Source organism: Chrysochloris asiatica, unplaced genomic scaffold (genome assembly GCF_000296735.1).
Source record: "Chrysochloris asiatica unplaced genomic scaffold, ChrAsi1.0 scaffold00024, whole genome shotgun sequence".
NCBI classification, from domain to species: domain Eukaryota; kingdom Metazoa; phylum Chordata; class Mammalia; order Afrosoricida; family Chrysochloridae; genus Chrysochloris; species Chrysochloris asiatica.
This window is the reverse complement of record NW_006408542.1, coordinates 20,225,658-20,242,097: the sequence shown is the minus strand read 5'-3', so window position 1 is coordinate 20,242,097 and position 16,440 is coordinate 20,225,658. Positions and strand designations below refer to the sequence as shown.

The 16,440-nt window shown below is 45.3% G+C and overlaps 1 protein-coding gene across 2 annotated transcripts in view; it reads right to left on the bottom strand.

Moving 5' to 3' along the window:
* The window catches only part of TTC7A (tetratricopeptide repeat domain 7A), a 149,831-nt gene that overhangs the window by 119,261 nt on the left and 14,130 nt on the right, over positions 1-16,440 (bottom strand). For both annotated transcript variants that reach the window (XM_006839425.1, XM_006839426.1), the window contains exons 2-3: positions 14,194-14,357; positions 6,359-6,527 (exon numbers count right to left, since the gene is read on the bottom strand). In XM_006839425.1, coding sequence (XP_006839488.1) covers positions 6,359-6,527; positions 14,194-14,357 — 333 coding nt within the window. The remainder of the gene's footprint in view (positions 1-6,358; positions 6,528-14,193; positions 14,358-16,440) is intronic.

The window sequence follows — 16,440 nt, the reverse complement described above, 5'->3', positions numbered from 1 at the left end:
GTTCTACAGCTTGCCCAGTGAAATAGGCCTCGTGCAAAGCCTTTACAGAGTATAGGACCTTAGGTGGAATCCTGAGTCCCATCCACAACCTTATGAGGTGGGACAGCAGACTGGAACAGCTACAATGACAGAAGATACATCTTTAAAGAAAGATTATCAGGAAAAACCCAAAAGAAAAATGTCAGCATGACTGACTACCACAAGAACAGGCAAGTTGTTCACCAGGAAGACATCAAGGCTAGCAATCAAGTGCCTTCAGGACAAACTCCACTCTAAGAGTAAAACTCAAAAGGAATACACAAACAAGCATGTAAGCTTGTTGGTGACCACATAGGTCTACTGGTGAGTGGAAGAGGCAGAAAGGCATCAATGAGGAAATGGGCTGAGTTCAACCCCAGTCCATTGAATCCCTTTGACCTGGAGATGAGAGAGAGAAGAGGAAGGGCTGGTTGGGTCAAAGTGTGGTGAGACCTGAGGACACTTGAGCCCATGGACAAAGACTTAGCCACAAAGCTCAGAGTGAAGCATCCAGCTGATATGAAGTAAGGGAGATGCACAAGAACACCCAAACTTGCATATATAGTACCCTTTTGACCTAGCCTCGATGGCTTAATAATCAGAACTCAACTAGAAGAAGATTGAAAAAAAAAAAAATTGTTGTTGTTTTTTTTTATCAAGGGAACAAGGGTAAATTGCTTCAATTTGATGAACCTGACCTATACTAAACGAGGTTGTTGCTGTTATGTGCCGTGGAGTCGGTTCCGACTCATAGCGACCCTCTACAGGGTTTCCAAGGCTGTAAATCTTTATGGGAGCAGAAAGCCTCATCTTTCTCCCACGGAACAGCTAGTAGTTTCGAACTGCTAACCATAGATTAGCAGCCCAATTCATAACCACTACGCTACCAGAGCTCCTTACTAAGAGTGGTAGTTATTGTAAATACCAACAGAGAGGGAAAGAGTCTTCACATCAAGTATCAATGCTATCCCCTCTGTACACAGGGTAGATAGAGACGGGCAACTTAGACATTGGCTACCTAAAATGAAGGGGCAATGAAGGCACCAATGACTGGCTTAGAAGGTTTCAAGAGGGAGTTTAATTTAAGAGTATGGGGGCAAAGAAAGAGTCCCACTGAACAGCTGTCATCTTGTCTAGATGGGTCTGGTGAAAAGAGATGGGGATAAGATTCATAAGATTCAACAGTGAATAACTGTTATCATGACTAATTGCAACTGTCACAATTGTAAAGGTAGAAGTTTTCTAACAAAAAAAGGGGAGTGGTTAATCTTACAGTCCAGAAACAGGACCCTAGGACCATCAAGAGAGGAAGCGCACAAGCCAAGTGCAGGACCTTATCCAGAGAAGCAGCAGTGCCAGAGATGGAGAAAGAGATGGGGGCATGGAGAGGGGGAGCAGCTGAGGACCCTAGATTCATCAACTTAAAAGAGAAGGACTAAGAACTGGTGGCCAGGAGGCAGACTTGCAGAATGTGCCCTTTGGAGATGTAAATTATTATATATGCCTGAGTGGTTTTTTGTTTGTTTTTTAAAAAGCTACAGTGGATAGAGAGAAATACTGTTAACTGACGGTACATGGAGGGGATTATAATCATTGTAATGAAACAAGGTGTATGATTTATTTAATGTAAAACTGATGATATGCCCTGTAAACTTGCACTCAATCCACAATAAAAACCTTAAATAAATAAAAAAAGCAATGTCTGTATTACAACCTATGTCTATATGAATTTATTTTTATTGAAGAAAAAAAAAACAATCATAGAGCGAGAAGGCTCAAAGCATATTATTTCCAAATGTTTACAGAAATATAAGTCTCAGTTTCCCCAAAGGCAAAATAGAATTATTAACAACGCCTCGAGCTCACTGGGTGGCTGTGATAATTAAATTATGTGGTATATAATTTAAAGCACAGATTATATGAAAAGAAAACGTTTCTAAACTGACAACCACAATGACCTTGCTTACACCCTATCCTAAGATTGTACAGGAGAAATTGAATTCATAGAGAATAGATTCATTCCAAGACCCCTCTGCCAAAATTGCCAGAGATGAGACTAGATCCAGTGTTCTGACTTTAATACTCTCTGTTCTTCCGGTCCAGCCTCCCTTCCCCTTAGTGACTCACCACAACAAGAACGCAAGCCCACTGCCGCTGAGTGGATTCTGACTCATGTGTTACAGAATAGAACTGTCCCACTGGGTTTCCTGACAGCAATTCTTTCCATCTTTATGGAAGCCGATCACCAGGTCTTTCTTCCATGAGCAGGTTTGAATAGACAACCTTACAGTTAATGGTTGAGCACAAACTGCTATGCTACCCAGGGACTTTGACGGCCAGGATAAGTTTAAAGTTTGTCCTGTTTCACAGGGGAGGACAGTTTTGGAAAGGTGACTGACTGCTGTGTGGAGGAGAGACTGCAGAGAGAGAGAATGGAGGCCAGTGAGGAGTCTGCAGTGGCTTTGGGGAGCTAGCCGGGGCCTGGCCCAAAACTGTAGTTGAGGAATTAGATGATTAGATTCAGGTTACATTTTGGAGGCAGAAACTCCAAAGAAAAAGAGGCATCATGGACTAATCCTTCATTTTTGGCCCCGTCGACAAGTAGTGATGAAGATATTAAGCTGGAGGTGGGGAGGTGAGTACTGCAAATCAAAGATTGTCATTTGTTCAAGTCAGATTGAACTGTCTACTGATATCAAAGCTTTAGAAGTTCTTTCTTGGCTGACAGGTCGAACCACATCCCAGGTGCCACCACAAGGGGCTGCAGTCCAGTCCTCTACTCCTGGCAGAACCAACCTTGGTGTGAGTAACAGACCACTCAGTGCCGGGAGCCAGGCAGAGATCACTCGGATGTAGCAATGACAGGAGCTTCCATGAAGATTTGTGGTTCTTATTCTGGTGTGGCGCTGTAGGATAAACACTGGACCACAAAGTTGGTTTGAATGGCAAGGTCTGAGGTTCAAATTCACCAGCCACGCCTTGGAAACCCTGTACAGGATCGCTGAGTCAGAACCGACTCGACAGTACTTACTTAACAACAACATCATACTGTTTCTAAGGGAGCCGGGCCTGATAGCATAGTGGGTTATAAGTTGGGCGGCTAACTACAAGGTCAGCAGTTGGAATCTACCTGTTGCTCCATGGAAGAAAGATGCGACTTTCTGCTCCCGTAAAGATTCTCAGTCTCAGACTCCTTATACAGCAGAGTCTGAGTGCAGCTGGAACCGACTCAACAGCACACAACCACGCACACCACCACATAGCTTCTGAACACACTAACTTGATGGATAGACAATACTACTGCTCCACTACCACCAAATATATACATTGCAGTAGACGCCATGTTTTGATACTTCAGGCAAAGGAGACCCAAGACTGCTTCCACTGCCCCTACTTTCCAGTCCCTGGGTTGGGGCGTAAGGAGCTTTCCGAGCTTCACCCTGCTTCAAAGGAAGGCTGAGTTCTGTGACTGATGCTTCAGTCCCTCAACTCTGAAGGGGAAAGACAGGGAGTGACTGTGCTGTGTCTTTTGAGGGTGGGGGTGAAGAGACTCCCCCAGCAAGAACAGCAGCTCCATATGGGAGACACCCACGCGTGGACCCCCACCAGCCACCATGTCAGTCAGAGTTCCTCCATCCACCAGGGGTACCTCAGAACCCCACTCCCTTCCCAGATGGAGCCACAGAACAAAATTCAGCAGGAAAAGGCTCATAAAATTAAGCTGTGGTATAATGGGGCCAAGAAGAGTCCAGGCTCTGACCTGGACTGCAGAGAGCCAGAAACTGAAGGTTAGGCGGACTCAGGGTGGAGGGTTCTAGTTCAACCACAAGCTACCTGATATCCCCTCGGAGGCTGTCACTTCTGTCGGCCTCGGTTCCCTCACCGGTAACATGAGATATTGGCCTAGATCACACTTCTAGAGCTCCCTGCAGTTTAAAATTCTGAGCAGCAGCACCATGGGGGCATTTAAGAGTTCTGACTCCCTGGGTTCAAACCCTGACTCTACCACTTCCAATGGGACCTCGCATGAGGCACTTCATCCCTTCCAACCTCAGCTCCTCATCTGCAACCTGGTACTGAAGAGAACACCCACTCAGAAGGTTACTGTGTAAATGAATTAGATGAGGACATACCTGGCATGGAGTAAGAACTTCATACATAGTTTTCCGTGAACGCCTTGGCTTCCTGCTGCCACCACGCTCATGCTCATAAAATTCTATCAGGACCAACGGCCAGTGACCAGCCATCCCCACCCTCTTTTGGCTGTGATCCCTACTCTGTAAGGAGACCCACCGGATCCTCCCACTCCCAGGAAAATCAGCACCGTGCACATCCTGGTAGCCGCATGCATGGTCTCAATCACACACAGGGAGGTAAACCTCAGCATGCCAAGCAACAGGGCAAGCTACTTGTAAGGACAAGAAGACAGGCTGAGAAAAGGCAGGACAGCGAGGGCCACATGCAGTCACTGGGGGTGGGAGATAGCACAGCAGCCCGTGCAGTGGCGCCCGGCTCCTTACCTCCCCTGCAGGACCTCTGACCACCAGGACTGTGTTCCCCCAAGAAGCTGGAGGCATGCTGGAGAGAGTAGAGAGCAGGAGAGAGGAAGCAATATGTACTGAGCCAAGTTTACAAAGTATGGAAAAGGAAATGCAAGGAAGGGCATTCATTTTGGAGACTCTGTGGAAGAAAGCCCCAAGCCCCGAATGAAAATCGTCCCCAAGACTGGCCTATTTCAAGAGGGATGAGAAAGCAAAGGGAGGTGACACCCCCACAGAAAGTGAACCCCCCCAGATGGCACCTCCCTTCCCACAGGGTGGCATGGGTCTGTCCCAAGGGACAATCTCAGTGTGTCTCTTGGGGCAATGTGAGTAACTTCTCAGAGGGAAGAGGGACTCGAGAATCCAGGGATGGACATACAACTCACAAGAATACCCACCAAAGCTGATTAGTGGTTCCCAGGACAGGAGGGAGGTGAGCTGGAGGGGGTGGGGTGTTACTGCTTAAGGGACACTGAGTTTCTGTGAAGGGTGATGAAAAATATTTTGAAAGGGGTAGTGGTGAGTTGTACAACATGGTGAATGTAAATAACATGTAAGATTTATTGAAATGGAAAATGCTTTGTTAAATACATTTCACCATAATACAATTTTAAAACAAACTCCCTACTAGTCAGAGCCAGAGAAGGGTCTGCCCTATATAGAAGGCACAATCACTCCCACAGAGATCCAAAGGAGACAGAAAAACGTATGTGGGAGAAGGGGAGGTGAGGAAAAGGGGACTCCTCACAATCCAAGGCCCAAGTCAGAGTGGAGGTTGTAGTCCTGGCTCCACCAATAATATCTGGGTGACTATGAGAAAGGCACTTATCCCCTCTGAGCCTCCGTTTCCCCATCTACAGGGAGGGAAGAATGTTCCTATCTACAACAGAGAAGGGAGTGACCTATACTCTATGCTAATGACAAGCACCAAACCTCTACATAAACACAGGCATTTCTGGACTTTTCTCTGGGCAGAGGGGCTCCTGGACCTCACTGTTAGCAACGGCTACCCCTCAGGCTCTGGGATGCCAGGATCCAGGGACAAGGTGCTGGTGACACTAAGTGTGGGACAGGGCTTTTACTAAACATTCAACAATAGCACTGTTGGCTCAACTGGGCCATCCATGGCCCTCTCATGAAATGTCTGTATCACCTGCCCCATGTCCCTCTGTTCCCGCTATAATGCCTCCCACCCTGGGACTGCCGTGAGCTCCTTCAAGGCAGGAGAGACTCTGACCTGGTCATTACCGGATCCCAGCATTCTCTCACTGGGCTGTTCACAGTAGGTGCCCAACCAATACTCAAGGACAGACAGGCTGCACCTGATCTGCAGTCAAAACCAATGACAAAAGCCAGTCTGATTTTTCTGTAAGCCTTTCTCAAGCTGATTACACAACTCAACTGATGCCTTCTGGTCCTGATAGCCCAGTGAGGGCATCCATGTCAGCCCCTCTTTGACAGACTTATCTGTAACTGAGGGTGCCACGAAGTGTGAAGAAGTGATTTGCCCAAAGGCCCACAGCTGGGTAACAAACTGTCAACAGAGCCAGCAGGAGAACATGGGTGTCTGACCTCCTGACCCAAGCACCAGCTACTCAGAATGCGTTGCCCTGAATGGCCAGTACTCAGATGCTACCTGGAATTAAACATCTAGAACATTGCCCCTGCAGGCCCACCTTCAATAGTGTCCACTGCCCCATGGCTGCCCCCCTGTTCCAGGCACCTGGGGTTAAATGGTAACTAGCTGGACATTGTGACGACGAGCCTGGGGATGGGGAAGGGGGAAATCCCACAGCTACCTTTGATGACGAAGGCTTCCGCCAGCAGCCGCATCTGGTAGAGGGGCTTGTTCTCCATGGACATGTCATCGATCCTGGCCCGTGCATACATGCTGATGGCATCTCGGTATGAACCCTCCATGTAGTGCAGCTTGCCCAGGGTCAACATGGCCTCACGCAGGTACTGCGACTGAAATTACAAGGATCACATTAGCATGCTCGTGCCTCAACCCTCACAGGGAACCTGAAACAAACACCCACCTGAGTCCGGACCCTGCTAGAACTCCCCTGCCTCTGGCGGCCTTCCTGGACACTCTAGCACACGCTTTCGGCTTCCTTTCTCCCTACACCCACAGTCCCTGCTCTACACCCTGGCTCCTAGTGAAATTCTTGTACAAGTACCTAATTTATTCCTGTTTGTGTGATTTATGCCTCCAACTAGACTCCAGGCAGCTTGCAGACAAACCCCATCTTCTCTTTCTCAATGCCCCCATAGGTTTCTGTAAGGCTGAGTCCTCAGGAGGTCACATATTTGTTCTGAACTCACTCAAGGGAGCCAGAGACAGAGGCAAGGGTTGTGGGGCCTGAAGTTTGTACAATTTGGGGGTCCTCTTTAAGATAGCAAATGCAAAATTATAAACACATAGCTATGCAATTGTACCTAAAATAAAAGTCCTTGGATAGAGTCCATACACATGAGAGAGGCCCTGAACCGGAAGCCCTGGGGGGAAGCCTCCAGCTCATGGCCACCGTGGGACGTGGCAAGGGAGAGGACAAACTCACCAGCATGGGACAGGAAAGACAAGAGAAAAGGCCTACTGGGTACTCCCCTCCAGTCTTAACAGAAGTGGGGGAGAGTTCAGAAGCAAGGATGTCAAAAGTGCCTATACTCGTATGCTTCCCCTCCCCTACATACCCAATTGCAGATTATGCCCAAATCTCCAACCCACTCAGAAGCTCTCAGTGCCTTGCTTAGGACTGAGGTGCTCTGGTCTACCCTGATTACCCCACCCTTAGCTTGAGCACTGTTCACAGCCAGAGCACCCAGGTGCTGACTAGTGGGGGTGGGATCTGGGCCAGCCCTGCTCTGTTCTCCCAGCACTGGCAGCCATGTGCCCACCAAGTCCTGTCTCCATTCCTGTGTTCAACTGACCAACTCCCCTTTGGGTCAGGTTCTGGGCACCTCCGTGCCACACAGGTATCCACTCTGTTCCCAACACCCCCTGCACTTGCAGTTCAGAGCCCTACCCCGGTCTCTGTCCTTGGCAGGAAGGGGCTGCCCTTGTCTCCCAGAGGGAGGAGAAGCATCTGGGGTACTTGTAACCCAGGGGGAGTCCCCCATCAGCCTCCAGAAGCCAACTAAGAAAAATGGAGTGTAGCAAGGCCAAGTTCCTGGGAAGTCAGATTCTCATTCCACACTGGGCTTTTTTTTTTTTTTTCTTAACCAAAGATACTTTATTGTGTTACTGTGCACAAGTAACACACAAGTATTATTAACAAGGATGAATAATAACAATAACAAATAAAAATAAACTTGCAAGAAGACCAGACATTAGACATAAACAAGGACACTACTAAAAATAAAGCCTAGGCTGATTCTGACTGCCCCCACTCCAGGCTGGGTATGTGTTGGAGACCACAACGAAGGCTGAGGCCCTGGTGAGGTTCCTGGAGCCTACATCAAGAGCTGGATATCTGGGCTCCTGAGCATAATAAGTTCCCTATGGAACCTTTAGTCAAACAGAATTCCTGCAATTTCAAAGTCACCTAATATTCTTGCTCCTGGAGATCTTGTTTTCACCCCCTTTTTGTTGGTTCCTAGTCTTGAGTCCACAGTAGAGGAACTGTCCATTTGCCCATCGGGCTGGAGAATCAATCCAGTTAAGAATATGGATGCTCCTTCTTCCAGTTCTAGTTTCCCTTTGCCTCTGCTCCTCTTGTTCCTGGTCATGGGTCCTACCTATCCTGCCCCTCCCATCTACTGATAATCCAAAAACCACTAGAATGCACCCTATGGTGAACAAGCTTTCTAATTAATATCCCAAAGTTCCTGGATTCCCCCTCACTTCTCCTCAAAATTCTGAAAGTCATGTCTCTTATCTTTTTCATGTTAAGGCCAAGTCACAAGTCTCCAGCAATTCAATGAAAGCTAACCCAAATCTCTACATTTGAAGGACAGAAGTGCTGTAACTTGTCAGAGTGTGAACCTGAGAATCTCAAAAGACAAAAAATCTCTTCTCCTTCCCTGGGACCTTCACACAGCTGAAATTTAAGATTTTTCCCAGTAGAATTTGGTCACTATTTGCATCCATGAATCGAAGAACATAATTCTCTCAAAAGTGAACAACGCTGAAAAGTTTTCTTTAGATTAGAATGCGTTGTTGAAGCCCCATCAGGAAAACAAAACCTAGCCACTGTCTTAGAATCTGGGACAGATTTGAGAAAATCAATGATCTTATAAGTGCTGATAGTATCTCTGTGCTCTTAATTACAGGGAAACCCCGGGTTATGAATAAAGTCCATTCCTAAGTGTATCTTTAAGTTTAAGTAACTCGTTAAGCCAAATTTGTAGGTAAGTCTGAACAGTTGCATATGGTTCTTACTTAGCCTTACTGTCACACTGGGCTTTTTGATTTTTCTAAATACGCTCTCCTCCTCTTTGGCTCACTCAGGTCCTTAACTTGGAACAGTCTCCCCTTCCCTTTGGCCTATCCAAATCCTCTTCTATCCTAGGCCCACCTCCTCATTGGAAGCCTCTCTTACTTCAGTGATGTCCCTTACCAAGTGGCCACACGTGCCTGGCCTTATGCTCTGATTACTGACTAATGCTGAGTTTTTCTAGGGCATTTCTTGGTCCTCCCAAATGGGCCAGGACAAAGCTTCACAGCCTCAGAGGCACACAATTCACACTCAGGACTGCCATTTCCCCACTGGCTTCAAGCCAGGTCTGGTGAGGGAGAGATAGCATCAGCCAGTCCTCAACACCACCACAGCGATGCTGAGAGCGTTATATGGCAAAGTCTAAAAAGGAGCTTTGAAGTTTTCTTGAGAAAGGAGGTAGATAAATACAGGGTAAGAGTAATTATTATTATTATTATTATTATTACCCTCTCCTTCTGCAAAGGGGAAAAGGGCAGCTAAGCTCAGAAGGACACCTTACGGGGTATGAAGACAGGGTGTGGCGAATGGTGGTTCTTTAGGAACCAATGACAGTTTACGACACAACTTCCATCAGGAGGGGGAGAAATTAAGAACAATGCAGTTGGTGGTTCATCATGCTAAATTTACACTATTTAAAAGGCTGCCCTTTAGCCTGAAAATATAACCATCTTGCTTTTTGGTCTTAAGGATAGTCTTTCTTTTATGGAGTGAAAGCAATAGGAGATGATACAGTTTTGTAGTTTTGGGGGGTTCTTTGCTTTTCTAATGGTCTTAGTTGGCAAAACAAACTGCTGGCTATACTCTCTGGAACCTATGCATTTGAATTTGAAATGTTCTTGGTCTGGATGTCAGTCGCTCTGAGGAATTCTCCCTCTGCTGTATGGGTCAGGTGTATCACTATTCCTTTCATGCTTCAGTGTCTGTCAATGAAAATGGAACAGCCTCAGATAGAAATCCAGGTCAAAGGCAAGAACAGATGAAGAAATATTTCAGAGATGTAACATGGGATATGAGCAGGAGTGTTGTCATTACTGTCAACATTAATCTAAGCTTCTAGATCATTATTTTCTTTCCTCTCCTTAGAAGCCAGGATGGCCAGACCTCGTCTCTCATACTTCAAACATATTATCAGGAGGGACCAGTCCCTGGAGGACAATGTGCTTGGTAAACTGCAGGGTCAGAGAAAAAGTGGAAGATCCCCAATGAGATAGATTGGCACAGTGGCAGCAGTAATGGGCTCAAGTGTAGCAACGATTGTGAGGCTGGCACAGGACCTGTTGTGCTGTGAGTCAGTACCGACTTGACAGCACCTAACAACAACAACTCTAACATTTGGAAGGCAGCCATAAGAAGCAGAAAAAAGCATCAGAGGTTGGGATGTGGAGGTAAACAGGCCTGGGGTTGAGTACTTCAGCAGCACTGTGATGCTGGGCTAAGTGACTTAACTTCCCCAGGTCTCAGTTTCTTCATGTGGAAATGGGGTGAGGTTACTGAACGGCAATGCCTCCTTGGATAGGGCAGATTGTGACAAGTGGTTCGTTTTCACTGATCCCCACAGAACTCACACACACAAGACCTCAAAATCACCTAGAGGAGGTCCCAGGATCTACCTACCCCAACTTTCCACCTTATTTCATCAGAGCACTTAGATGCTTGGGGATCCACCTGAGTTTTCATCTGCTGCCAAGGAAGATCCTTGGGAATATCATGCATTGAACTGTATCCCCCCAAAATATGTGCCAACTTGGCTGGGCCATGATTCCCTATGACCTGGCAGCTATGTAATGTAGCAGCTGTGTATCTTGTAAAACTGCAGATTGTTTCAGAGTTTAATCAACTTCATAATGATGCCCACACTGTTATAACTGTATCCCCCTCTAGACCACCCGCCCCAAGACTCTTCAAGAGACCTGGGGTGGCACAAATGTAATCACCCTCCCATGATGTGATCTGATGTGGTCAGCCCTGATCCAATATAATTTCCCATGTGTCATTAATCCTCAGTTCTATGATGCTATGAGACCAGATACAATCTACAAGATTAGGTTGTAGCTTGAAGTCAGCCGCTTTTAAGATATAAAGAGATTAAACAAGCAAAGCTCAGAGGAACCTACTACCTCCAAGAAGAGCTAGGAGTGGAGCGTGTCTTAGACCTGGTGTCCCTGTACTATGAAACTGATGCCATGACACATGGACATCTCCAAGGAATGTTGGGTGTACAGATGATGAAAGGAGACAAGGACATTTCTCCAAAGCGAACACTCTGAATTCACACTTCTAGCCTCCTAAATTCTGAGAGAATAAATTTGTTTGTTAATGCCACCACTTATGGTCTTTCCGTTAGAGCAGCACTAGGTAACTAAGACAGTGGATAAGATAGAGAATCCTACAAACTACCTTTAACATTTTATTTGCCTAATCAACATCAAGTTTTTCTGCTCTGGCCTGGAAACAAATATACACATTGGGATAACAGCTGGGATTTCTCACTGTTGGTATCTTTGGATGTTGATTAATAAAACACGGAAACACTTTTATTTTTAATAAATGTGATGTGGCAGACAAAACCATTTTAAATATGATACACATGGGTTCCATTCAGCCACTATAAAGAATGAAGTACTGACTAGAGTAAGCGCCAAGAAAAAGTTCTATGTGAAAGATAGCAAGTTACCAAATATATCTTGTATGACTCTAACAAGAAAAAACAACTCTGTGTGAATGTATGTCTGAAAATGTCCAGAAAAACGGGGCCTTCATCAAAGAGTTAGTTACTAGGGTTCACCTCTGGGGATAGAAGTGAGCATGAGGTTGGGGTGGCACACTGAGACTTTTGTTTTTCAAATTATTTGCTTACTGGTTGAATTTTTTTAGAATAACCATACATTACTTTTGTTATTTTAAAAACAATTATTTTACAATTGAATGAAGTCTAATACTGGAAAGAGAAAAAAATAAAAAGGGGTCCTGATAAGAAAAGGCTTGGAAACTACCCATTGAGTCCAGTCTTTCAATCAAAGATGAGGCAACTAAGGGGACATGAGGTCATAAGGCTTGCCCAGGGTCAAGCAGCTATTTTAACCCAATGCAAACCTCTAGAACTACAATACTACATATCGATGAACCGAAAAGTAGTAGCCTTCCCTGGTGGCACAGACAATGAAGTGCTCAACTGCTGGCTGAAAGTATGACAGTTCAAACCCACCCTGGAAGAACAGTCTGGCAATCTGCTTCTGAAAGGACAGTCTGCAAACCCTATCAAGTCATTCTACACTGTACACCTGGAATCACCATGAATTGGACTCAACCTGATAGCAACTGAGAGATTTCCAGTACACCTCCACACAGTGTACCCTCCTCTCCCCACCCCACCCAGTCTCACTGCTTACAGAATCAGCCCCACCTCTTCTAGCCTGGCATTCCAATCTTCACTCTCTGGTCCCAGTGTATCTTTATAATCTCATTACCCACCATCCCCGATTACTCCTGCTAACTGGGTCTACTTCCAGTTTCCAGGAGGAATGCTTAGATTACACATTGCTTCCTTAGCTTGGAGTGCCCAGCCCTACCTCTGTGTGTCCACGTCCATCCCTGTACATAGTCCATTCTCAGAAGCATTTATCTCTTAGTACTATCATCTCCCTGAGTTTTTTCCCCATGCACCCCAGGTAAATAGCTCCCTTGGGCTTCCTTCCTAAGACATGTATCATAGTCCACCTTGGATTGTGACTATTTGTTTGCTGATAGGACTTATCTTCCCAGAGGACCTGTAACCTCTTTGGGGGCAGCGTCCATGCAGGATTTGTCATTATTGTAACACATGTAACACAGTGCCCTGTATATAGTAAGTGCTTAATCAAATGTTTACATCAATAAATTTATTGCTTTGAAGCATCTGTTGAAAAATCACTTCCTCTTTGGGGTAATAACGACATCCATACCCTTATTATAGATCAGGACACACGGTAAACTTGAATGGTCTTAAACCTGAATGTTCACATGAATCCTCAGCAGATCTTGCTGAAATGCAGACTGATTTAGAGTTTACATTTCTACCCAGCTCCGTGACAGTGCCCACACGGTTGACGAGTGGACTGCATTCTGAGCAGCAATGCTCTAGAGAAAGTTTAACTGCATTCCCCTCGATAACTGCCCCTACCCCGGACCTTCAGGAGTCCTGGGGTGACACAAATGATTAAGCAAGCACTTGACTGCTAAGCAAGAGCTTGGTGATTCAAACCTACCTACAGGCACCTAGGTAAAGGCCTGGTGATCTATTCAATCTATGTGGACTTAAACTGTCTCGCCCTGTTATTGAGTTCTTCTGTCACTAGCCATTTCTGCACGTGGCCATTGAGTTAGTAGTGACTCATAGTGACCCTATGCACAACCGAACAAAACACTGCACGGTCCTGTGCCAAACTCACAATCGTTGCTACACTTGAGTCCATTGCTGCTGCCACTGTGCCAATCCATCTCATTAGGGGTCTTCCTCTTTTTCTCTGACCCTCTACTTTACCAAGAGGCTCATCTTCTGGCACTGTATCTGACAATATTCTGGCGCTCTTCATCATGTTTCAGTATTCAATATTCTGGTGCTATCTAACAGTGCTCCACTGCTATTCATAAGGTTTGCAGTGACTAAAATATTCAGGAGTAATCTGTCTCTCCTTCCTAGTCTGTCTTAATCTGGAAATTCAGCTGAAACTTGTCCACTGTGGGTGACCCTGCTGGTATTTAAAAGACCCACGGCATAGCACAGAATCACAGTAACACACAAGCCACCACAGTATGACAAACTGACAGACCAGTGGTGGTATCCAAAAGATATATCTGCTTATATACATAAGACAGAAATGCAAGTCACAGATGTCAGTTTTTAATTTTCTAGCAGTCATATTAAAAATGATAAAAACATAGTTGAAATTAATTTTAATAACAGTCTATTTAATCTAATATACACCTTCTGTTTTACACTAAACGTTTGAAACCCAGTGTGTGTTTTATAGTTAAAGCATATCTCAAAGTACATTAGGTACATTGGCTAGTGGCTACTACCCAGAACAGTGAAGGGTGAAGCCTTCAGAGGGGCAGGCTTTTCCCTCTAGTAACCAAATGGCCCTGGGAGGGATTGAAAGCAGGTGAAGCTGGGGGTGGACAGACAAGGCCCAGGCTCGGAGGCGCTGAAGACTTACCGACAGCTTCCCATGGCTAAGGATACTACTGAGATAATTCTTGGCTTCATTCATCTTCGGTTCATTCTTCTCCAGCAAAGGGATGGAGTCTTTGACCTTGGCATGGTTCTCCTTCAAACACTGCTCCAACAGGGCCTCAGCCAGGAGCAATTTCCCAAAGTCCTCTGAAAGACAGGGCAGGGTCAGAGTGGGTAGTGCGGTCAGGATCTCCTGAGCAAGGTTAGGTGCGTAAAGTGGTACATGCCCGTGTCTACAACCCCTCCGGCCCCAGTACACAAACGACTCAGATCTGAGACAATAAAGAAAGATCCATTATCCACAACTTAGCCTTCAAAAATAACACAGGGCTACTTTACCACAGAAACATTACAAATTTTCCTTTTGTGTTTGTTTTCTGGTTGAGGAAGCAGAGTTCCCAGAACTTGGGACTAATTCCCAGAATTTCAGAATTTAAAATAAGGGACTAACCCATACCCTTACCCTGCTGTGGTACAAAAGTTCTTAACCGAAGAAGGAATTCTCCTCAAACTACTGAAGAGGAAAAACCAGGAGGGAGTCGAACAGTGCGTTTTCATGTGCTTCTAATTTCTGTATAACCACAATAGTTTTTCTCTGCTTTTAAGGTATTTTAAGAAGACCCAGAAATAACTTTGCAGTCAAGGCAGAATTAAAGTAGGCAGCAGATTTTACTTGTGTAGCAAGGCACGTCCTTGGACATGGTTTTCTAAGAGCGTTAATGAGAGTCTCCCTCATCTACAAACATTCCATCTGGCAACAAGAATCATTAATGCTTTATTTCATATGCTGCCTTTCTTTACCATACTCAGGGCTCTAGTCTTGTGACCACCATGTTCCTGCTGTCTACAGCAGAGGAGAGACTCGGGGTGGGAACTGGTAGTTCAGCGTGCAGTCTACAGCAGAGGAGAGACTCGGGGTGAGAACTGGTAGTTCAGCGTGCAGTGTGAGATCTGAGCCAACCCTGTGTGCTTTCACAAACTCTTAGGTCATTATGTTTAGTGTGATGGGCAGCAACATTGAGGGCCAGGCCCATCACTTGATATTTAAAAAGAAAAAAAAAACAGTTGCTACTGAGTTTGTCATTTGTTTATCTACTTTGGAGAAATGTCTGTTAAAATCTTTTGCCCAGTTTTTAATTGGTCTGTTTTTTTATTTTTATTATTTTTCAAAAATTGTTGTTGAGTTTTAGAAGTTTTCAAAAGTATTTATTTTGGATGTTGTTGTTGCTAAATGCCATCAAGTTCTGACTCATAGAGACCCTGTATAGGGTTTCCAAGGAGTGGCTGGTGGGTTTGAACTGCCAATCTTATGCCTAGCAGTCCAGTACTTATTCTACAGAGCCAAACTAGCCCCTATCAATATAGATTTAGTGGACTGTCTTTTCACTCTCTTGATAGTGTCCTTTGAAGGATAAAAGTTGTAAATTTTGATGAAGTTCAGCTTAACTAGTTTTTTTTCTTTTATTACCTATGCTTATGGTATCATATCTTACTCACTGACAAATCCAAGGTAGTACAGATTTCTCCCTATGTTTCCTTTTCAAGGTTTTGTGGCCACTAAATCAACCCCAACTCATGCGCTCCCTGTGTGTCAGAGTAGAACTGTGTGCCACGATTTTTAATGACTGATTTTTCAGAAGTAGATTTCCAGACCTTTCTTCCAAGGTCCCTCAGGGTGGCCTTAAAGAACCAAAATTTCGGTTAGCAGCATGCATGTTAATTGTTTGCAGCACCCAGGAACTCCACCATTCAGCACAGATGTCCAATAAATATCAGTCAAATGACTCAGAGTCACTCAACTACCCCATAAGGAAGCCATAAAACTCAGGAATATCTGCTTGATCCTGATCTTTCTCAGTATTCTTTCTGCTGCTGGGACAGCATTCTCAGTCCACAGCCCTCCCCATGGACACCACTCTCTCAGGTTGTCCATCAATAGAGCTTGTTATCATTGTTAAGTCTAGTTGGTTCCAGATTTATAATGACCTTGTATAGGGTTTCTAAGGCGTGACTGGTGAGTTTGAACCACTGACCTCATGGTTCAAACCAACCTTGTGCTCCTAGGCTTATCCTTACAGTGCCACACCAGGACTCCATACTTCATGCATCAATAGGAGAGTGGTGCATAAAGTATGGCGCACCACAAAAAGGGATACTGTTGCTGTTATTAGGTGCTGTCAAGTCGGTTCTGACTCATAGTGGCCCTACGCACAACAGAACAAAACACTGC